The 21,728-nt window shown below is 55.2% G+C and overlaps 2 protein-coding genes across 4 annotated transcripts in view; one reads left to right on the forward strand and one right to left on the reverse strand.

Moving 5' to 3' along the window:
* Positions 1-7,547, forward strand: part of TRAP1 (TNF receptor associated protein 1) — a 45,412-nt gene extending 37,865 nt beyond the window's left edge. For both annotated transcript variants that reach the window (XM_042971355.1, XM_042971357.1), the window contains exons 13-18: positions 716-901; positions 1,284-1,422; positions 2,295-2,380; positions 4,282-4,427; positions 7,083-7,155; positions 7,289-7,547. In XM_042971355.1, coding sequence (XP_042827289.1) covers positions 716-901; positions 1,284-1,422; positions 2,295-2,380; positions 4,282-4,427; positions 7,083-7,155; positions 7,289-7,390 — 732 coding nt within the window. In that variant the 3' untranslated portion in view covers positions 7,391-7,547. The remainder of the gene's footprint in view (positions 1-715; positions 902-1,283; positions 1,423-2,294; positions 2,381-4,281; positions 4,428-7,082; positions 7,156-7,288) is intronic.
* On the reverse strand, positions 7,496-19,447 carry DNASE1 (deoxyribonuclease 1). Of its 2 annotated transcripts, none has more exons than XM_015535768.2 (11): positions 19,357-19,447; positions 18,973-19,122; positions 10,236-10,314; positions 9,662-9,809; positions 9,265-9,353; positions 9,040-9,123; positions 8,727-8,842; positions 8,494-8,606; positions 8,265-8,419; positions 7,918-8,014; positions 7,496-7,806 (listed from the first exon to the last, which is right to left on the reverse strand). In XM_015535768.2, exons 3-11 carry the CDS (start codon positions 10,247-10,249, stop codon positions 7,753-7,755), a joined length of 870 nt encoding a protein of 289 aa, XP_015391254.1. In that variant the 5' UTR covers positions 10,250-10,314; positions 18,973-19,122; positions 19,357-19,447; the 3' UTR covers positions 7,496-7,752. The 2 variants fall into 2 exon arrangements, with proteins under 2 accessions (XP_015391254.1, XP_015391260.1); XM_015535774.2 differs by having other exon boundaries at positions 10,236-10,317.
* Positions 19,448-21,728: the final 2,281 nt, after the last annotated feature.

Below are 21,728 nucleotides of genomic sequence, written 5' to 3' on the forward strand. Positions count from 1 at the left end.
TGCCCTTCCACCGTGTTCCTCTGCACGCCCCCCCCCCCCCGCCCCACACGTCTGCCGGATGATCAGGGAGAAGTCACTGGTATAGACGAGGCAGAGTCGAGGTCTCAAGTCACATGCTGGCTGGTGGCATTGGGGACCCAGGCCCCAGCTTGGGGCCGCTGCTCCACCATCGGCAGGCAGCTCCCACATCAAGGACATGACACCAGCGGGCACGCTGACTTTCAGCTGCCCGGATGGAGGAGGACTGGCTCCCCCTTAAATACGTGCTCACTGTCATTTGTGCCCCACGGGCCGGCGCTAGTCCTTGCCGTGAGGAAGGCTAGGAATGCAGCCTCCGCATCTCATCCACGCGCCCAGGAGGCGGGGATGGACAGAGGATGCTGGGTCTGGGAAGGTCTCCGCCACGGACAGTGGCAGTATACCAGTGGTGTAGGACAGGTGTACCTGAAAGCCCTTCTCCACGGGGCCCCGGACCAGCTAGGGTGAAGGTTCTCTCCGGGGTCCCCCGAACGTTTGATGTGGGACCCGACGGATACCATCGGAGTCCCCTCAGCCCCCCAGGGGCCGAGTGCCGTCCTTGGGTCCGGCAGCCAGGGGTGAGGCCGGCCAGAGCCCTTCCTCCCCGTAGCCATAGGCTTCCAAAGCCTGTGGAAGGCGGCTGGGAGGCTTTCAGAACAAGGACCTAGAACGAGAGTGACCTGGCCTTTGTCTGCAGGAGGACATCGCAAAGCTGCTACGGTACGAGTCCTCGGCACTGCCTGCTGGACAGCTGACCAGTCTCCCGGACTATGCCGGCCGCATGCGGGCTGGCACCCGCACCATCTACTACCTGTGCGCCCCCAGCCGGCACCTGGCCGAGCATTCGCCCTACTACGAGGCCATGAAGCAGAAAAACATGGAGGTGAGTGGGTCACGGTTTGGGGTCCAGACGGGATAAACAGGGTCTGAGCCCCAGACAGTGGCCGAACGTGCTCGGGAGAGCCAAGCCGCATGAGGCAGCTGACGTCCAGGGGTCCTGAGGCCCAGCCAGGCTGCCGTTAGTCTCTGTGTCTCTGGGAGGTGACGCGGGGCTCCTCCGTAGTCACTGCTCCTACTGCTACTCCTACTGCTAGGGCCCCCTCGGGACCATCTGGTGAACCACTGTATCCATGAGGCTGAGGAAGCCCCCGGACCCCAGTATGGCCTTTCCAGACATAGGACCCGGCCCTGGCCTCACGCTCCGCTCTGTCCTGTTGCGGGCAGACTTCTCCAGGCCCGACGCCAATGCTCTTGGGCTCTCGCAGGTTCTCTTCTGCTACGAGCAGTTCGATGAACTAACTTTGCTACACCTTCGTGAGTTTGACAAGAAGAAGCTGATCTCTGTGGAGACGGACATCGTTGTTGATCACTATAAGGAGGAGAAGTTGGAGGACGGGTCCCCGGGTAGGCTCGCTCCCCTTCTCTCTGGGCCCAGGGGTGGGTGGTGGCCTGGAGGTGCAGAGGAGGCTAAGACGGCCTCTTCCGTCTTGTAGTGCTGGGTTCATATGCAGTTTTTTCTCTTCTCATGTGTATCTGGGGTCCCCAGCCTGCACAGAGGAAGCTGTTGGGGACCATCTTCATGATGAATGGGAAACATTTCTGTTTAGATCCTGGGGGTCTGAGTGCTCCCTCCAGCTTGGCTTCCGACAGAATCAGAAGTGGTCTTTTTTTTTTTTTTTTTAATGTTTATTTTATTTATTTTGAGAGAGTGAGCAGGGGAGGGGTAGAGAGAGAGAATCCCAAGCAGGCTCTGTGCTGTCAGCATAGAGCCCGATGTGGGGCTTGATCCCACAAACTGCGGGATCATGATCTGAGCCAAAATCGAGAGTCCAGATGCTTAACCGACTGAGCCACCCAGGCGCCCCTAGAGATTCTTTTTAAAACTCTCACAAAATTATATGGGCCTCAGGCAACCAACAATGTCTGTCTGTCTGTCTATTTATTTATTAATTTAATTTAATTTAATTTATGCTCCACACTCAGCATAGGGCTTGAACTCCTGATCCTGAGATCAAGAGTTGAATAATCCTGAGATTAAGAGTTGAATGCTCCACGGACTCAGGCAGCCAGGTGCCCCCAAAGTGTCCTTTTTGGGATCCAATTTAATCTTACTTTTAGATGAAGGTCCTTTTGGGAAGCCTCTGTCTCTGCGGCAGTGGCCGACAGGGGCGGAGGGAGCCTTCTTGAAACCCGGTATTGAGGCATCAGCATTTTAGGCCCCCTGGGATGCCCTGGGGTGGGCGGCTCTGAGCCCACTCCCATCTACCCTCCTGTAGCCAGTGACCGCCTGTCCGAGAAGGAGACGGAGGACCTGATGGCCTGGATGAGAAATGCACTGGGGTCACGTGTCACCAATGTGAAGGTGAGGCCTTCCGGAGACGGGCTGCCATGGGCCTCCGGGACCGCACAGCTGCCGGTCCTGTGGGTGTCTTCCCCGTGGCCGTGATCTGAGGGGGAGACCGGCGCGTTGCTGCCACGCCTGTGTGTGCACGTGCGCCAGTGCCCAGGGGCATATGTGTGCCACTCTGTAGAGCAGGTGGAAGCAGAGAACGGGGGGGGGGGGGGGGGGGGGGAGGCCGGTCCCCAGCTGGCTGTCCCCGAGGCGCTGTGGTGGCCGAGGACACGGGGAGCTGACTACCCAACTCAGGTTCTTAGGGGTCTGGGTGGGTCTCAGCGAGCCGGTGTTCTGAATCGTAATTCACAGGAGCCGTACTTCCGTTCCGTGGAGGAGCTTTAATTATAAAGGAAAGGGAATATACGGAATCAAACCATTAGAGTAACATAAAGAGGGGGAGAGTGTAGAGAAGAACAGGGAAGGGTTCGTACGTCAAATCGGTGCTCACGACATCCAGCCTCGTGGCTGGGGGAGTCCCGCAGCGAACAGCCTGGTCGGGGTCCCGACTGAGGGTCCTGGGCCGAGCATCCTTCTCAGGTGAGGCTTCCAGCTGTTCCCGCCAAGGCGGTGTGTGCCCTACGCGTGTGTGATCCCGGTGAGTCATGGAGTCTACCTAAGCGTAGTCTTTGTTTCTCTTACCGTCTCACGGTCTTGGGAGCTCGGCATCTGCGTATTTCTCTTCACTCCCTGATCCATTCCAGGGGGCCAGCCTGGTCTGGCTCGAGAGGGCGAGGCAAGTTAGTCCCTCTTGGCGTCAGGAACAGAAAGGCTGAGGCCAGATACGGAGCACAAGCCAACTCAGGCCTCTGGGACTGTGTGTGCGCGGCTCTGGGCAGAAACGCACAAGTCACAAGTTCTGTCCAGAGCAGCTGGCCACCGAGCAGTCCAGCTCGGACCTACAAGAGAAGGCCATGGTAGCCGGACAGGTGTTCAGCGTGAAGTCACTGGCACAGGGACACCTCCAGGCGTGGCGCTAAAGGTGTGCAGGGCGGGAACAGCCAAGAGCAGAGGAGGCACCTCCGTAAGAGGTGGCATCTGGGGACCTGTGTGGCTTCCGGGCAGTGAGCATTGAGAGCCAAGGCGCACAGCCGGGGTTTCTCTTTGTGACATGTGCTGTGTCATGCACAGCATGACCTCCGAGGTCACAGGGTGACCTCCGAGCTAAGTAGAACGAGTGCATTTGACCCACGAAGGAGACGAGATGGAACGCTTCCCCACATCACAGCTCGGAGTCCGGGAGCCGGATTTGAATCCCGGCGCAGGTTCTCCATTACCGTGCCATGGGTCCAGCAGGCCCAGAAGTCTGGCCTGAGTCTGCAGGCCCAGAGCCTCTGGGTGGCAAGGGAGAGGCCCACAGGGAGCAGGATCTCGAACGTTCGGTGGCAGGTGTAGTGGATGAAATCCAGGCCCGTGGGAGCCGTGGGAAGGGGGCTCAGGCCATTGGGACAGGCAGGACAGAGGGAGGATGGGCAGGATTAAGGGAGGACGTACGGGAGAGGCTGGGGCCTCGGGCAGGGGAGCAGCCGGCTTGCGGGGTCCTTGACTGCTGTGGGACCCGGCCGTGGCCCCCGTGCAGCAGAGGTTGGTTAACCCAGGCCAGATGGACCTGGGACAGCAATGGACACGTTAGAGACCAGTAGTTTTGGGGGGTGGGGGAGAGAGGAGGGAGTCCACGATCGGGATGCGTTCCAGGAACTTCGTGTGGTGGCAGCTCAGACTCCCTTCTCGTGACTGCAAGGGAGGGGTGTCCCTGGAGACCTGCATTCTGTGTGTCACCGGGGAAGCTTCATGAATGGCCCAGACCCTGCAGCCCAGGGGCCCCCGCCTCCAGCCCCTCCCTCACCTCTGGTCCCTGGCCTGGCTCATAGGTGACTCTCCGACTGGACACCCACCCTGCCATGATCACCGTGCTGGAGATGGGGGCCGCCCGGCACTTCCTGCGCATGCAGCAGCTGGCCAAGACCCAGGAGGAGCGCGCTCAGGTCCTGCAGCCCACGTTGGAGATCAACCCCAGGTAGGGCCGCCGGCTCCCGGCCCGGGCCCTGAGCACGCGTTTCCGACCTGCCACACCGTGTGCGTGAGTGGGTTTGTGTGCTGCCTTCGTTTACGGCACCTCAGGAGGGCATAAGGCTTACATGGTTTGATGACTATTAAACTGTCTCCCGCAAGGTCCTCAAAAACCACCTTGTTGGCCTTCATTCAGATGCCCCCGTTTCCCGCTAGAGTCTGTCCCTGTCCTCAGAGGTCACCAGAGCCCTCGCTGCAGGAGTAGTCATTTCCTCACCTCGCCGTGGTTCTACCGTCTATTCACGCATCCGTGAAAAAGCTCTGTGTTGTCAGTTTGGAACTTTGACGTGTGTGGAATCCTCGAGTGTGTTTTTAAAGTGCTTCCTCGACTCGGCACGAGACAGTCCGCGTGGAGGGTGGCTCGGGTTTGCGTTTGTAGCTGAGAAATAGGGGTCTGCCTTAGCACCGTTAGGCTGTTTTGAGGTAGTTTCCGTTCGGGGGCTGGTGGCAGCAGGTTGCTGTGAACACTCTTGTCCCCCTTGTCCCCATCTGGCTCACGGCCCGGCTACCCTCACCTGGACGAGGACGTGCGCGCTGCTTGCATAGCACGGGAGCCCCCAGGGCCCTGCATTGACCATCCTTTGGCTTGGCTTTCTCGTGACATGCCTTCTAAGACTGTCCTTTTTTGTTTTCTCTTGAGAGAGTGTCAGCAGGGGAGAGGGGCAGAGAGACCATCTCTGTGCCGAGCCTGGAGCCCGACGCAGGGCTCAATCCCATGACCCTGGGGATGGTGACCTGAGCCAAAATCCAGTGTTGGACGCTCAACTGAGCCACCCAGGCGCCCCTACAGTAATAACTTTTAAATGAAATTCTATCAACAGGTTATCAAATATGTTACAAAATAGCAAAAAGCAAGCATCCCTCGACTTGTCCCCAACCACAGTTACTACAGCCCATTTGGCGTATTTTCTTCTGGACTCTGGCCTTGTACTTTTGTCTTTTTTGCATTATGACTCACTTTATCGTATCTTTTTTAATGCTTGTTTTATATGTATGTATGTATGTTTTATAAACATACGTTTTGTCTAGACTGCTGGGGAGAGGGCAGAGGTTCCTATTGTACTTTCTGAGCCAAGTGACTACACCTGGAATCGGGTGAGCGCGCTGACTCGGCTCGCGGCCGGTCAGGCGGCAACGGGAGCCGCACCAGTGTGTGCGTGTGGCCTCTGTCCCGGGGGCACACAAGGCTTCAGCTGTGGGCGCCTGGCGGAGAGGCTGACCCCAGGCTCTACGTAATGCTGGCACACAAGTAGTTCTGTGGGAGAGCTGTATGGAGGGCTCGTTCTTACTGCCAGGCGATTTTTAAATTTTAGTTGCTTTGAAAATTGTTCATCTGTGCACCGGGTTCAGAATTCTAAAGAACCAAAGGAATCCATAGTGAAATTTCCCTAGTACCCAGCACGGCCCCCCTTAGGTCGTGTTTTCCCGGAGTTGGCCTGCACCTGTCGTGCATGCAGATTGGCTGGTGGCTTTCTTACAAGGGTTTCCTACCGTACCCGGTGCCGTGAGCAGGGGGATTGCTGAGGATTGCTAAGTCTCGGAGCGATGTCCAGGTGAATTTTAGATTGTGACTGCCCTGTACCCCGTAGCAGTTACACATCTTTCCCCAATGCCTTCAGTTTGAGCTCAGTCGGTTAAACGTCAACTTTGGCTCGGGTCATGATCTCACTGTTTGTGGGTTCGAGCCCTGCATCAGGCTCTGTGCCGACAGCTCAGAGCCTGGAGCCTGCTTTGCATTCGGTCTCCTTTTGTCTCTGCCCCTCCCCACTTCTCTCTGTGTCTCTCAAAAATAAAAAAATGTAAAAAAAAAAAAAAATTTAAATGTGAACGTTTTATTTGAGAGGGCAAGACACAGAGCCTGACACAGAGCTCAAACTCATTGTGTGAGATCATGACCTGAGTTGAAGTCAGTCGCTTAGGCGCCCCATACCAAAGGTCTCAACTCTGGCCATTTGAAAAATTACAATTTTGATGGCGGTATCTTAGGAAAAAGATCAGATAGTGTAAGTTTATGGCATTTTTTTTCTATGTAGAAAACAATAGAATTCCTAGGGAGTTGTAGTGATCATTTTCTTTTTGACTTGTGTGTTTTACATTTTGCTTCAGAAATCTTTCTCTTTTCCCTGTCAGTGTTTGTATTTATTGGTGTAAGAGATCCAGTTGTGTTCCGGGTGGCGGGCCAGTGACCCTACCTATTGCCCTCTTAACGCTGTCTCTGTCAAGTACTGGCTGCCCTCACGTCCCCACGTGTGCATCAAGCTGTGTAGAACGGTTGCCCTTTCGTTTTCTAGAGCCAGCGGTCCAGGTCCTGGAGCCTTACAATGTGCTTTCACATCTGGGCCACGTCTCCTGGCTGTTCTTCTATGCTTATGAGCTTCTAAGACTGCTTTCATACCTAAACTAATAAAATCTTTTTCATATTTTAAATTCCTGTTGGTAGTGTTTCTGTCCTCGGAAATCTGTCATTTTGTGCCTTTTTTCTTAGACTGGACCGTCCACCATGCGTCTTTTTGACTGTTTCGGTAATCAGAATATAGAGGCTCTTGTGCTGGTTGTGCAGCACCCAGCCCTGACCTGACTTCTGGTGTTTTCTGTGCTGCAGACACACACTGATCAAGAAACTGAGTCAGCTGAGAGAGAGTGACCCTGACCTGGCCCAGCTGCTGGTTGACCAGGTGAGTCTTCTGGAGCCAGAATTCTGGAGCCTCGGGTGGGGGGGGGGGGGGAGACGACGATGACAGTGCTCTCCCTCCCTCGTCTGCAGGGCCTTGCCGTCTCACTAATGCGGTTCCCCTGCCTGCCTTTCAGATCTACGAGAACGCCATGATCGCTGCAGGCCTTGTGGATGACCCCCGATCCATGGTGGGCCGCCTGAACCACTTACTTGCCAAGGCCCTGGAACGCCACTGAGGGGCAGGGATGCCCTGCTCTTGCCTGCAGTGAAAGGGCTCAAGCAGAGGTGACAGATGGAGGAGGCAGCCAGGGACGAAGGACTAGATGCCACCAATGAGAACATCCCCTTTGATTGTGCTTTATTTACTTAAATTAAAGGTATTTCTTAATCTAAGTATTAAGTTTTTTGTCCGGACAGAGGAGGTGGGTAGGGGGCTCTGTTTCCACAACCCCCTGCTCACAGTGGAACTGGAAATAGTGACAAAAAGCCCACTTCTGTCCTTGCACAGATTCCAGGTGCCGTGGGGAGAGGGTGCTCAGGGGAAACCTTAGGCCCAGCACTTGACCATAGCGACAGACAAGCTGGGGCCCCACTCACATCAGGCTCTCTTTAGTGTCACCTCCACTGGGTAATGGTCACTGATGGCCTGGGCCTGTGGGGAAACAATGGCATACTCTGTGCACACTGCGTCCTGACCGGACCCCTGCCCTGTGTCTGTCACCTACACCCCTGTCCCAGCCCCATCAGAGCCGCAGACACGTACCAGCTGGTTGCTCAGGCCAAATGCAGCTTGGAAGTTAAAGGGGGTGGCCGAGTCCGGGACGATGGCGTGCTGGAGCAGGGTGCCTGCCACCACGATCCTGCGGCACCCCACACGAGAGGCTCCCCGTCAGCCTCGAGGCTGGCTGCCCACACACACCCTTCGCGCCTCTCTCTGTCTGGTCAAGGTCGTGACCCAGTGCTGCCGGGCAGCCCCCCGGGCGGCCTTGGCTCCACAAGCTGAGCCGAGGGACCGGGAGTACCTCCCCTGGCACTAGGGCCCCAGACGCGGCCTGACCCAGGTCTTGGGAACCTGGACCGAGCAGTGAAGGCGGCCTCGTCCTCGCCTACCTGTCGTAAGCGCAGCGCGTAGAGGTGGCCGTGGTGTCTGCGGTGTCCGGGATCAGCCACTGGAAGGCAGGGCTCGTGCGCAGGCGGATGGATGACCACTGGGAGGGGACCACGTAGCTGCAGCCGGCGTTGAAGTCGCCCATGAGCATGACGTCCTACATGGAGACACCGGTTGGTCAGACACCTGGGTGCACGAGCGGTGCCTCCAGGGCCCGGGCTGCGGACTCACCTCCAGGTCCCACTTCCGCCGCACGTCCAGGTAGACGTCGTAGAGAGAGTCCATCTCGGCCACCGCGTCCAGGGGGGCCGCGTGCAGGGGAACGATGGCAAACTCTCTGACCTCTGCGGAGACGGCGTGGTGCTAAGCTCAGGGCCGTCGCCAGGGGGTGGAAGTAACTAAGAGCGAAGTGCTGGGGGGTCATGTGATGCGAGCCTGCCGGGGCCCCGGGAAGAGCTACGCACCAGTGAGTGGGGAGAAGAACCTGACGATGGCGGGCTCGCGGCTGAAGGTGTCGTTCCCGCAGGGCTCGCAGCCGTCGTCATACTGGTAGCTGTCCAGCACGGACACCTGGTCGGGTCTGGGGGAGGCCGGGGCATTAGCCCGAGACCGGGGGTGCCGCCACACGCCTGCACCGTCCTGCCTCTGCACACGTTGGGGGAGCCCCAGGGGTGCGGCCCACGCCCGGAGCAGAGGGGCCCGTGGACCTCTAGACCACCCTCGGGCTTCCGTTAGCACCCTCTGGGGGTGGCCCGCGTCTCGGCACCGGGGCTTTACCTGAACACGTAGAGGTAGCGTTCCTTGTAGCTGTTGCGTCCCAGCGGCTCGCTGACCACGTAATGGAAGGCGTTTGGGTCATCCCTGGATTGAGAAGACAAATGTCCCAGGGAGCCCTTCTGCCGCCCATAGCAGGGCTCCTGTCCACAACGGGAAACGGTGCCGTGCCCTGGAGGGGGGTGTCACCGTCCTGTGCCTCCCCAGGACCCCGCCGCCATCACCCACTGATTGAGTATGTCCAGCAGCCTTCCCACGGCTGTCAGGTGGCTGTCTCTGACCTCCTGGATGACAGCAATATCGTAGCGACTCAGGATCTGCAGACAGGACCACAATGGTGCTCAGCAGGGCAGGCTGGGCAGATGTGGGGGTGGCTGGGCCCTGCTTCCTCCAGGTCCCCGTAGGGCCACAGCCGCTACTCCCTGGGGCACTTTTGTGGCATGGTTTGGTCTGACACTCTTACCTGTGACTCTGCTGCCAGATGGGGGCCCTCCTGTCACCAGAGGCTCTCAACGCTCCCCATCTGTGGCCACCCTCCAGACTGCCTGCCGGCCCACTGTTCCCAGGGCCTGTTAACCCACATCCACCCCCAGGACTCCTCAGAGACAAGCCGGCCTGGACCCACCTTCACAATGTAGTTGGAGAGAGTGGCATTGGACATCTTGGTCTCCCCAAAAGTGCGGATGTTGAAGGCTGCTATTCTCAGGGACAGGGCCACATGCAGTAGGCCAGCCAGGGCGAGCAGCGCCCCCATCAGCCTGGCACCCCTCATCCTGGAGCAGGACGCGTGTTTACTCAAGAATCCGGGGACAGCAGAGACAGACGGTAGCCCGTCCTCCCCCGGGATCTAGCTGCGTGGGGCCCAAGGGTGAGTAAATCCCATCTTTGTGGCCTGTGCCGAGCAGGCTGGGAGGAGTCTCAGAACCTTCTCATCAGTGTCCAGAGGCAAGACACCTAAGTGACAGAGCCTGAGGTCTCTACCCGCCAGAAGACAAGCGCCTGTCTTGTCAGAAGAGGTGCCAGCCTGAGGTGGCCCCTGGCCCTCTATTGGTGGGACGCTGGCTCACTGCCCTCCCTGCTCAGGGCACCCACCTAGGCAGGACTGGCCAGTCACCCAGAGGGACCCTGAGGGCAACCTCCGGGCCTGGCACCCACCTTCCACGGGCCACAAGTCACCCTGCCCTCGGGGCAGGACTCACCTGAAGGTCAACATCTATAAGGACGATGGGAATCCTGACAATCGGGGATCCTCTGGTCAGTATCAACTTTGTCCTTTTGCTGCTTTAGGAAAAAAAAATCATTTACGAAGGGAAGTGGATCCAAAAACAGCTGAGAGGCCCATGCAGAGTCGTAGCTCTGAATCCCAACACAGGGAATACGTGTCCCTCCGGGGGTTTTAAAGGTTTAGGCAGCCGTGACCTTTCCCAGGGCATCACCTGGGGGACACAGAACAATGGTGCTGCCTGTAACGGATGGCTGCCGTGTGTTTACTTCAACAGGCACAGGTTCTCGCTGCTGTAACAGGAGCACCTGATAATATTTGCATTTGGTCTTAAAAAGTCTAATGAAAGGGCCAAAGGAGCCCTCGTCCTTCACACATGCCGCTCTCCCAGGTATGGGGAGGGAGCAGGTGTGCGCTGGAGGGCGGCCCAGCTGCGTTCCAGCATGAACACGACCTTGGAGCCACAGGTCAAAGCCAGCCATCCCCTCTGTGGCCCCGAGTCCCGCAGCACCCCGAACACCGCCCCCTCATTGGTCAGCGGCGCGGCTGCAGGCAGACAGGCTACAGGTTGGGCTCTCCGAGGAGCACGCGAGGCCAGAAGGCCATGGGCACCAGGAAGGGGTGATGACACAAGGCCACCTCAGTCGCCAGCAAGGCAACAGGGCCCTTATGGTGAAGAGGTGTGTGTTCCAGGGATAGGTGACCCTGGGTGACAAGGACACTGTCAAGCAGCTGAGGCTCCAGGCCTCGTTCCAGTCCTTTTTTGGGAATCCTTAACTCTCCACTTACTCATGTTCTGTGACTCCTGAAACAAGTCACCAAAAAGCTGGTGGCTTAAACTGACAGAGGTTTATTCTCTAATAGTCGTAGAGGCCAGAGATGGAAACCCAAGATGTGGCAGGGGCTGCGCTCCCCCGGGGACGCGAGGGGAAAGTCCCCTGCATCCCAGCCCTGAGGGCTCCAGGCCTGCGGTGGTGGCCGGTGGCCGTGTGGCCTTATCACCCAGTCTCCGCCTCCGCCCCACACGGTTCTCTCTCCTGAGTCCATTTTCTTGGCCCCTCATTCAGGATGGGATGGAATTCAGGGTCCTCCCGGGGAATCGGGATCTTCTCCCCATCTCAAGAGCCTTAACTGGGTCACAGCTGCAGAGTCATTTTTGGCCACCGGAGTTCACATTCACAGGTCCCAGGGATTGGGACATGGCGATCTTCTGAGAGCCATTGTTTGCCCCATCTACGGGGGCTCCACCCACTGTGGGGGGTGTGGGCTGTTGTCTCCAAGGACAGCCCTGGGAGTGGGAGGGCCAGGTCCCCTCCTGGGACTGAAGGTTCTCTCAGTAAAGACGGAGGGGGGGAGGGGGGTGGTGCTGGAGGGCAGGGAACAGAGGCGGCCTCCGGGCAGCTGGCAGGGAAGTGCAGATCCGGCACCAGCTCGTCACAGAACAGGAGGTCTCAGAGGGGACGAAAAACCGGTCAGAAGGTAAACCAACAAGACCAGGAGCCCGAAGTAATGAAAACATGCTGACAGATGGCAGTGCTTGTCGGCACCGTGCCAGTCAGTCCGTGCGTCTCTCGTGCGGTGGAAATCAGGTGGCCTGGTCCTCAAGCGGCCAGGAGGCCCATCACAGCCTTTGCAAAGGTCTGAGTGCTGCTTCTGTTCTCAGTCTCTGAGTTTTTAAGCATCAAAATCCAGACGGCAAGCAGCAGGGGAGACCGTGTGTATTCGGGGCAGGTGGCCGGCCCCCTGTGCCCATGCGCTTCAGCCTTCCTAGACACACCCCGCCTGACCTTTTGAGGGAAGCCTGGGAGCAAAGGCGGAGGGAGGCCACCAGCCCCGCTTTTGCCCAAACGTGGGACGCCGACCACAGGCAGCACAACAGGCGTGGCTCACACTGCAGGAGCCTGGTCTCTCCGTCTCTCAGCACGCGGGACACAGGCACCTGTCCTACCTCCCGGGAAAACGCTGTCCCTTGTGCCCCGCAGAGCTCCCAGCCGCGGTCACTCCCCCGCCCCAGTCTGACTGTGCCTCCTACAAAGAGCAGCGTGCACGGCCGCCCACAGAGCTGGGCCTGCAGAAGAGGCAACACAGCCCGAGTAGGAGCCGCGACCAGGAGGCAGCCATCTGGGGCCCACACCAGGCTCTCCCACTGCATCAGCAGCCATTTGGAGCCTGTCTTCATCGCTAAAATAGGAATAAAACTGTCACTGCCTTGCTCTTAGGTTTAAGAACCAACGGATAACATTCCACAGAAATTCACATCTCCTTAAAAATACATCTTCTCCTGAAGAACAGTGACCCTGTCAAATGCTCTACTGCTGTCATTCTTTTCACCTTTAACTCCTGGACTTTGCGGCTTGTATCAGTCAGCTCTTGTTGTGTAACAAGCAACCCCAAAACTCAGTGTACAAGATAAGCATTTTTCCCTCATGCTCATAGGCCCGCAGCTACCCAAGGCAAGCCCTTCTAACATGGGAGAAGGTGGAAACTTCCAGAGGAGCAAACAAATACACAATGCCTCCAGAGGCCCAGGTTCAGAATTTGCATGTTGCCACTTCTGTCCGTATCCTCTTGGCCTCAGCAATAGCCAAGCTCAACACTAATAGTGGGGAGTCCACTCCTCCCATGCCTAGCCAGCCCACAGTGGAAACATAGAACGGGTGCCAGGGAAAGGCAGGTGGCCCAGTGATTCTGGCATTTTTTGGTCTTGTCAGCAGAGAAATGAGTGCCGACAGCCGCTCACCATCAACCCTGAAAAAACACTACCCTCTTTGGTTAAACTGAAACTGCTCCAGATACAAGAAGGGGAAATAGCACATCACAATGGTTTACTGAAACCAAAGCCAGATCTTGAGCTCTGCTGTGGGCGAAATCAAAGGATAAAGAAAAAAGCACCAAGCCTCTAAACACAAGGCTGGGAACACACACCTCTGCAGGCTGGTGGCCTTCACGTGACGGTAAATGCCCTAAGACCCCGTGACCCATTCCTACAAGCTGTGGGGGCTGGGGTGACTGCCCCCAACATGTAGCCCGGGGAAGAGGAGGTCCCCAGATCCAAAGGGAAGAGGAAAGGACACACAGCGACGGTTCCCAAACCGTGCAGTGAGGTACCTCCGGCCCCACAGTGAACTTCCAGGGCAGCGTAGGATACTTTTAACTTCTGAACAGTGATACTCAACATGGTCAGACACAGTGGTTAAGGTAGCTCATGGTTTCGGCATTTTATCCTGCTACGTTCCTTTCTGTGGCCTCAGGACTCTGCAAAGCTAGGTTTCTGGCAGCTACTGAAAATGTAATTACTGCGTGACAATCACTGTGGAACAGGCACTGAGGATGGCAGCATCCAATCTGATTCCAAGATTTAAAAAGTGCCCAGCATGACAAAAACAGACACAGAGACCAATGGAATTGAAAAGAAACCCCGGAACTAGACCCACAAAAGTAACTCGTCTTTGACAAAGCAGGAAAGAATATCCAATGGAAAAAAGGCAGTCTCTTTAACAAATGGTGCTGGGAGAACTGGACAGCGACGTGCAGAAGGATGAAACTAGACCACTTTCTTACCCCATTCACAAAAACAAACTCAAAATGGATAAAGGACCTGAATTTGAGACAGGAAACCATCAAAACCCTAGAGGAGAAAGCAGGAAAAAACCTCTCTGACCTCAGCCGCAGCAATTTCTTACTTGACACATCCCCAAAGGCAAGGGAATTAAAAGCAAAAATGAACTATTGGGACCTCATCAAGATAAAAAGCTTCTGCACAGCAAAGGAAACAATCACCAAAACTAAAAGGCAACCAACAGAATGGGAAAAGCTTTTGCAAATGACATATCGGACAAAGGGCTAGTATCCAAAATCTATAATGAGCTCACCAAACTCCACACCCAAAAAAACAAATAACCCAGTGAAGAAACGGGCAGAAAACATGAATAGACACTTCTCTAAAGAAGATGGCCAACAGGCACATGAAAAGATGCTCAACGTCACTCCTCATCAGGGAAATACCAATCAAAACCACACTCAGATACCACCTCACGCCAGTCAGAGTGGCCAAAATGAACAAATCAGGAGACTATAGATGCTGGAGAGGATGTGGAGAAACGGGAACCCTCTTGCACTGTTTGGGAATGCAAACTGGTGCAGCCGCTCTGGAAAACAGTGTGGAGGTTCCTCAAAAAATTAAAAATAGACCTACCCTATGACCCAGCAGTAGCACTGCTAGGAATTGACCCAAGGGATACAGGAGTACTGATGCATAGGGGCACTTGCACCCCATGTTTATAGCAGCACTCTCAACAATAGCCAAATTATGGAAAGAGCCTAAATGTCCATCAAGTGATGAATGGATAAAGAAATTGTGGTTTATATACACAATGGAGTACTACGTGAAAATGAGAAAGAATGAAATCTGGCCATTTGTAGCAACGTGGATGGAACTGGAGAGTGTTATGCTAAGTGCAATAAGTCATACAGAGAAAGGCAGATACCATATGTTTTCACTCTTATGTGGATCCTGAGAAACTTAACAGAAGTCCATGGGGGAGGGGAAGAAAAAAAAACAGAGGTTAGAGAGGGAGAGAGCCAAAGCATAAGGGACTCTTAAAAACTGAGAATAAACTGAGGGTAGATGGGGGGTGGGAGGGAGGGGAGGGTGGTGATGGGTGTTGGGGAGGGCACCTGTTGGGATAAGCACTGGGTGTTGTATGGAGACCAATTTGACAATAAATTTCATATTAAAAAATAAAAAAAATAAATAAAATTTAAAAAGTACCCAGCAGGCTCACACATTCCATTCATAAGAAATGTCGGTGACTTAATGAAAACATATTTGTCTTCGGATTTACCTGTACAGAGCTTCCTCACTTTACAATAAGGGTTACATCCCGATAAACCCACTGTACAGATGAGGAGTTGCTTTTTTTTTTTAATGTTTATTTATTTTTGAGAGAAAGAGTGCAAGCAGGGGAGTAACAGAGAGAGACGGAGACACAGAATCCGAAGCAGACTCCAGGCTCTGAGCTGTCAGCACAGAGCCTGATGTGGGGCTTGAACCCACAAACCGTAAGATCATAGCCTGAGCCGAATTTGGACACGTAACTGACTGAGCCACCAGACGCCCCAAGGAGTTGCTTCTTATGACGAGCAAAGAACATGGTTTATGGAGATGGAATTCTACTCCTGGTGAAAATCTGACGACTGACAGAAGGACAACAAGAGTATTTCATAAACTTAGCTGACAGAACAACAGGGTTTGAGGAGACTCCCAATTTTGAAAGAATTTCTACCATGGAACCAATGCTATCAAACAGCGTCACATACTACGGAGAAATCGTTCACGAAGCAAAGAGCCCATCAATGGAGCAAACTCAACTGTTTTCTTACTTTAAGGAATTGCCACAGTCACCCCACCCTTTGGCAGCCAAGACCCTCGTGTGTCAGCAGCTGCCAGCATCAAGGGAAGACCCTCTACCAACACAAAGATTATGTCCGACTGAGAGGTCAGTGACAGTTACCATTTTTTAGCTGTAACATAATTTTGCTAGGCAGGCTTCACACCCAGTGCGGAGCCCAACGCCAGGCTTGAACTCAACAACCCTGAGATCAAGACCTGAGCCAAGATCGTGAGTAGAACACTCAGCTGACTGAACCACCCAGGTGCCCCAGCAATAATTTTTTTTTTAAATATTTTTGAGAGAGAGACAGAGAAATTGCAAGTAGGGGAGGGGCAGAGAGAAAGAGAGAATCCCAAGCAGACTCCACACCATCAGCACAGAGCCCGACACGGGGCTTGAACTCACAAACTAGGAGACCACGACCTGAGCCGAAATCAAGGAGTGGACACTTAACCGACTGAGCCACCCAGGTGCCCCAGGAAGAAGGATTTCAAACTATCATAAACCGTGGGATGGCAGACGATGGTTAGTTGTCAAGGCCTTCAGAGGAACGCGGTTTTCCACCTGTTCAGAAACACGCCTGACTCCTTCCTCTGAGATGGGGCTTTGTCTCATATCCCGGCTGCGGCCGGGACATGTCCACTGACACCCTGTGGGCCCTGCAAACTTGCTATGGTACAGGCAGACCACAGACTGTGTCCCTGGACGCCCCCCAGCCCCGGCTGCGCCTCCATGTAGATGCTGGGCCCCTGCTTTCCCTCAGAGCCTCCCCAAAAGCAGTCGGAGGACACACTCCCCTCTGGCTCTGCAGCCACCACTCCAGGCTCCCCGAGCACGTGCAAAGCCTGCCAGTGGGATCCCTGATTCCCGAAATCCACCCCGTGCCCGCGTCTCCGCACAGCACTCGGCACATCTTGTGAATGTGTAATCAGATCATGTTATTCCTCCGCTTGAAATCTGTCATCAGTTTCTCACTGTCCTTAAGGTGAAAGCTGACGCCTACCAAGACTTGTACGATTCTCGCCCAGGGCCTCTGCTCTGCCTGCAGAGCTGGGCCACCTTGTCGTTCTGACTTCAGCTCAAACATCACCTCTTGAGGGAGGCTATCCTCTCCCCAGAAATCCTTAGCACCAACGCGGTCCCAGTATCTTCTCTTTCATGACATCTTTTTCATGACTGTTTTTCACGACTTGTTGTTATCACTTGTTTTTTCTTTGTTTCTAACATGTCTGCTCTAAACAAGAGCATTTAAGGCCAGCCTCTGGTCTGGAACACAAACCCCAGACACAAATGAGAGTAGATGCCTCATCAAACCCGTCCCACAATCTGCCCTGTGCCTAAACCAGCGCCTGGAACACAAAAGGGGCTCTACTAACAAACGCTGCACACAGCGGGGCGGGGAGCTCCCCACCTCCCTCATCACCCTCCCAGCTGAGTAAGACAATGTCCCTCCCTCATGGACCCTCCACAAAGAACCCAGCATGGTCTCCTGTCTTGAAGCACAAGGTACATGGAGGGGCATCCAAGTGGCCTCTGGGCACTTGGTCTGAGCTGACCAGAAGCTTCTGGAGGCCATGGCTGTCGTGGGCATGCGGGCATACCTCCCCTTAGCTAGACTCAACGTCTACTCTTCTCCCCTTGGAACACTTGCTCACTGCCCCACAAACTGAGCGTTTTAGAAGGGGCTTCCACCCCTTCCTTCAGATAAAGGGCTGGTGTCTTTGCCATGACACTGCTTTAATCCATGTCAAACAACCTGTGTAGGTCAGCAGCAGGTCTCAGCTCAGCACACTGGCCTTGGCCCATGATCCTGTCTTACCTCACCATCCCTCCTGAATTTATTTCTGTTCATTACAAAGAAGCCATTAACCCAGGGTGGAAAACTCAGAACAACATCCATCTAAACTGCCACAATTCAAAACAGCATCAGTCACGCTCAGCTGTGGCCCGGTCCCTGCGTCCTCACCCCTGGCCGTGCCCACGACATGCCCATCACATGACCAGAACAGGCGGCACCCAAGTTCCATGACGTGAGGCCTTAACAGTGTACGCGTGCCCCCGCTGGGAGATCAGACAAGCCTCAGTTTCCCCAGTGCCCCCAATCCTCAATGATCTTCTGCACGCCACGTTCAGGAGAAACAAACGAATAGATGACTTGACTAAAAGGCAGTTTCTAAGGCGCATGTTGGAGACATTAGCATACCTTTAGCCCAAGCCCATAAATACACACTCCTCTTCTTGATGATGAATCTGAGGCCCCTAAAGATTTCACTAGCCTCACAGCTCTACTGATTAGACTCAACATGCTAGCAGTATTTCCAACACAGCTGCATGGAAGTATGTTCCCCAAATTCCAAAGACCCCTCGATTTCTCCAAGCACCAAGAACCTTCTTCGGCAGGACCCCACACCTCTCTCAAGGCTGGGGGTCTACAGAAGAGACCAACAGGGCGCTGAGGAACCAGGAAAGCAGCTCGCCGGACTATGTGAGCTGGCCGCGGGGATGTTTGCATGGGTATTTTCTACTGATCTATCTTCCAGCTCACTGCTGGTTTCTTCAGCCATCTCTAATCTGCCGTTAAATCCGCTTACTGAATTTTAAATTCTCATTATCATACTTTCCCATTTTTGATTTTTTATTTAATTTTTTATGAATTCTCATTCTGTGATACTCTGCATCTTATCTATTTTCTTCAATATGTTAATCAGTTAAGGTCTGTGTCTGATAACTCCAGTATCTTAATCTCTGGGGGGTCTGTCACCCCGCCCACTGGTCCTGGTAACCAGACTCGAGCTCCCTGGTAACAGACTCTGGTGCGTGGTAACCAGACTCGAACTCCCTCGGCATCAGGCACGGTGTATGACAGAACGACAGAGGGTCAGCCAGGACAGTCAAGGAATCAAGCAAGTGATGGCTTAGCTCATCCACGATCCTTATAAAGTCCCACTGACTTGTGGATTTCCCCCACACCCAGGGTGCCCCCCAAAAGGGTCCCAGCCAAGAGCCTGGTGTTTCTCATGTCGTTTCTCCTCGAGAGGCTCTGAACTCTGCCCTATAATACTACAAAACTGCCAGCAATCCTGCTCTGCTTTCCAGCCACTTTCTGCTTCCCTTGAGTTATGCCTCAATAGGGAACCACTGCTGAGCATCAACCTTGCGTCTCTGGCCTCCTTCCTCTCGGGGCTCTGCTGCCTTAGCAGGCCCAGAGCCCCAGGTCAGTCTCTCCAGCCACATGAGAATATACGGGGCTCTCGGGGCTTCTCCCAGCAGCTCCCCCTGCCCAACCCCAAGGAGAAAGTCCAGTGCAAGAAGTAGGCTCACCTCCCCGAACTCCTCTGAGTCGTGGCTGCCAAGGAAGCTCTTCAGCTCCTGAAGCAGCTCCTCTCAGAATTATAGCCAGTTCCTGAGTCCTTAGCAGGCACTGGTCAGCTGTGAACTACTCGATGGCCAGAAGCAGTCTATTTTCGCTACCTAGAATGAGTCATGGAATGGAGAGTAGTGTGAGGACAGGATGTGGGTTGATAACCAGGCAAGCTGGTCTGGCCAGCACAGGCAGTATGGACATCTCTGAGCCATACGTGTCCCTGTGCAGAGGTATGCCAACCAGTGAGAGACAAACACAGGCCATTCGCCTCTCCCCGAGCAAGAGTCACTGGGGCTGAAACCTCTGTATCCTTATCTGAACCCTAGGGTATCTGTCCTTACCAGCCCAGTCCTACAATGAAGATGGCAGCAGGACATGGCAATTCTACATTCTAGAAGCTCACTCTGTAGCTTCTCAGAGAACAAGAGTGTGTATCCTCAGCTAAGGTCTACCACCTCACTCAGAGAAGGAGCAATGAGGCCTGCCGACTGCCAGCTCCAGGCCTGCCTCCTCCCTGGGGACTCTGCCCTCTTGGCCAGATGGGCAGTGCTGGTTTCTGATAAGACGTACAGCTTATCTGCTGTGCCTCCTGCCTAGGGCTGGCCGTGGGGCTTATCTACTAACATTATAGTTTGTCACATGTTGACAGTTTCAACTTTCCCAAATGGGATCCTGCCTCAGGGCCTTTGCACAGTTCCTCCACCTGAGCATTCTGCCTCCAGATGGCCAAAGAGCTCACCCCTCTCTTCATTCAAGCCTCTGCCCAGATATCACCTTACCTAGTACCCTATTTAAGTCAACATGTTTTGTCCCTCTACGCTGCTTATTTTTGTCTTACCACCCATCACATCCAATGTACTGTCCGTCTCCCAAGATGTGGTCCCCCGAGAGCTGGGGCTTATGTAGCAGCATCAGGTAAACAAGGCCTGACCTGCGGCAGGTTCTCTCTCACCAACTACTTGCTAAATGAAAAGATGAACGTCAGAGGGGCCTTCGCGACAGAACAATGGTGTTAGATGCTCCCACCCTCTCCAGCTGCTCTGGCTGTCCCCAGCCGAGTGTGAGCATCTCAAAAGGGGCCTGACCTGGTCCTCTCTGACGCATGAGTAAAGGGACAGGCTTCTGCCACTAGGCCGGGGTCCTCGGCCTACACATCCCAAACCCTTATGGGATGGAGACATTTAATCAAGGGCATTAAGGGCGTTAAGAGCTGTCACCAAAGTTACAGCTCCTAATGGGAGGGCAGGGAGGCTCCTGTGGGCTCAGGAGCCATCAGTATTACCTCAAGTATTACACTTGGGTAAAGCACGGCCAGAACCAATCCAGCCTGTCACAGAAGTCCCAGGCAAAGGCTCAGGACTCTCAGACAGCAGACCAGAGAGTAGCTGGTGTGGGCCTGTCTCCGTGGAGAGGAGGGGGCTGCCCGTGCCTGAGCCCAGCAGGACCCTCACAAGAACCAGGGGGCCCCACAACACAGCGCAGGGCTCACCACAGACCCTCAGGTCTGAGTCCGAAGTAACAGTGTGTCTTTTCTAACTCTGCCCAATCCTTCCCGGATGGGCCAGTTGAGAGGGCTGACCCCATGTCTTTCCTCTGTCTGTGCCCACTAGTCCCCAGCCTCTGTCCACCTTCCGTTCTCTGAGCATCTCTGGACCTTAGACGGTAGGACATTCAGGCAATGTGGCTCTGCCAGTGTGAAGGAGACCACCATCCCCGAGCTCCCCTTGGCGTTTCCCATCCCCCAGGAAGCTTCGATCTGGAATGTTCCCATATGTGAACCCTTCCCTTAGGTGTAGGGACGCATACAGCGAGAGCCCATGGGGCTTAGTCATGTGAGAAAGGCTCCCATTAAACCACCCACCCTTTAGCGCCTCAGCCCTCGCCCTTAACTGGCCACCAGGACAGATGCCTCCTCAGACCTGCCATGAGTGAAGGATGATGCACTCATCCCGCCCCAGACCCCCACGAGCATGGGGCTCCCCAGGGGACCTGCCTGTCCCGGACCCCGAATGTGGGGGCCCCACAGGACTCAGGGTGCTGCCACCACTCTTCCCAGAGGTCCCGGCACCACCCCAGAGCAGAGCCTGAGGCCAGGAGAGTCCTGGCTGTGGGAATAGGAAGGCGCCTCTAGGAGGAGAACAGAGACCTCTGCCTCCTCAGGAAGTGCAGGCTCTGGGCTCTGGGGAGCAGCACTGGTTCTCACCCCACGTCTACACCAGTTCAGAAAACACGTCCACTCACCTTGCAAGGCTGGCCTTCCAGACTCCCCCTCTTGCTGCCCACAAGGAAGCGCAGCTGGCGGTCAGGATCAGTGCCCCGCCTCCCAGGGCAAGTGTACCAGGGCAGTACAGCCCCGCCGGCCATCTCCACCCAGCTGCAGCTGTGGCCGGCACCTCAGGCAGAAGTAGAGGTGGCCCCAAGAGACCAGGGGGGAGTCCAGGCCAAGGCGAGAGTGCCCGGAGGTAGGTGGCCTGTCCGGTCCGGCTCCCCGTCGCCCGCACACTGCTGGAGTCATGGTAGGCCACAGACGCAGGGTGGGGACCCTGCGGGTGCGAGTACACGGGTGTTCAGCTCCCTTCTTTGCTCAAGCTCCTGTCAGGAGGCGTTGATCCTCGCAGGTGCGTCAGCCCAGCAAGGACACAAGCAGAGAGGCCGGTAAGCATGAGCTCGATGTGGGGCCGACCCCGGGCTGCCACCTCGCCGTCTTCCAATC

Source organism: Panthera tigris, chromosome E3, assembly GCF_018350195.1.
Source record: "Panthera tigris isolate Pti1 chromosome E3, P.tigris_Pti1_mat1.1, whole genome shotgun sequence".
NCBI classification, from domain to species: domain Eukaryota; kingdom Metazoa; phylum Chordata; class Mammalia; order Carnivora; family Felidae; genus Panthera; species Panthera tigris.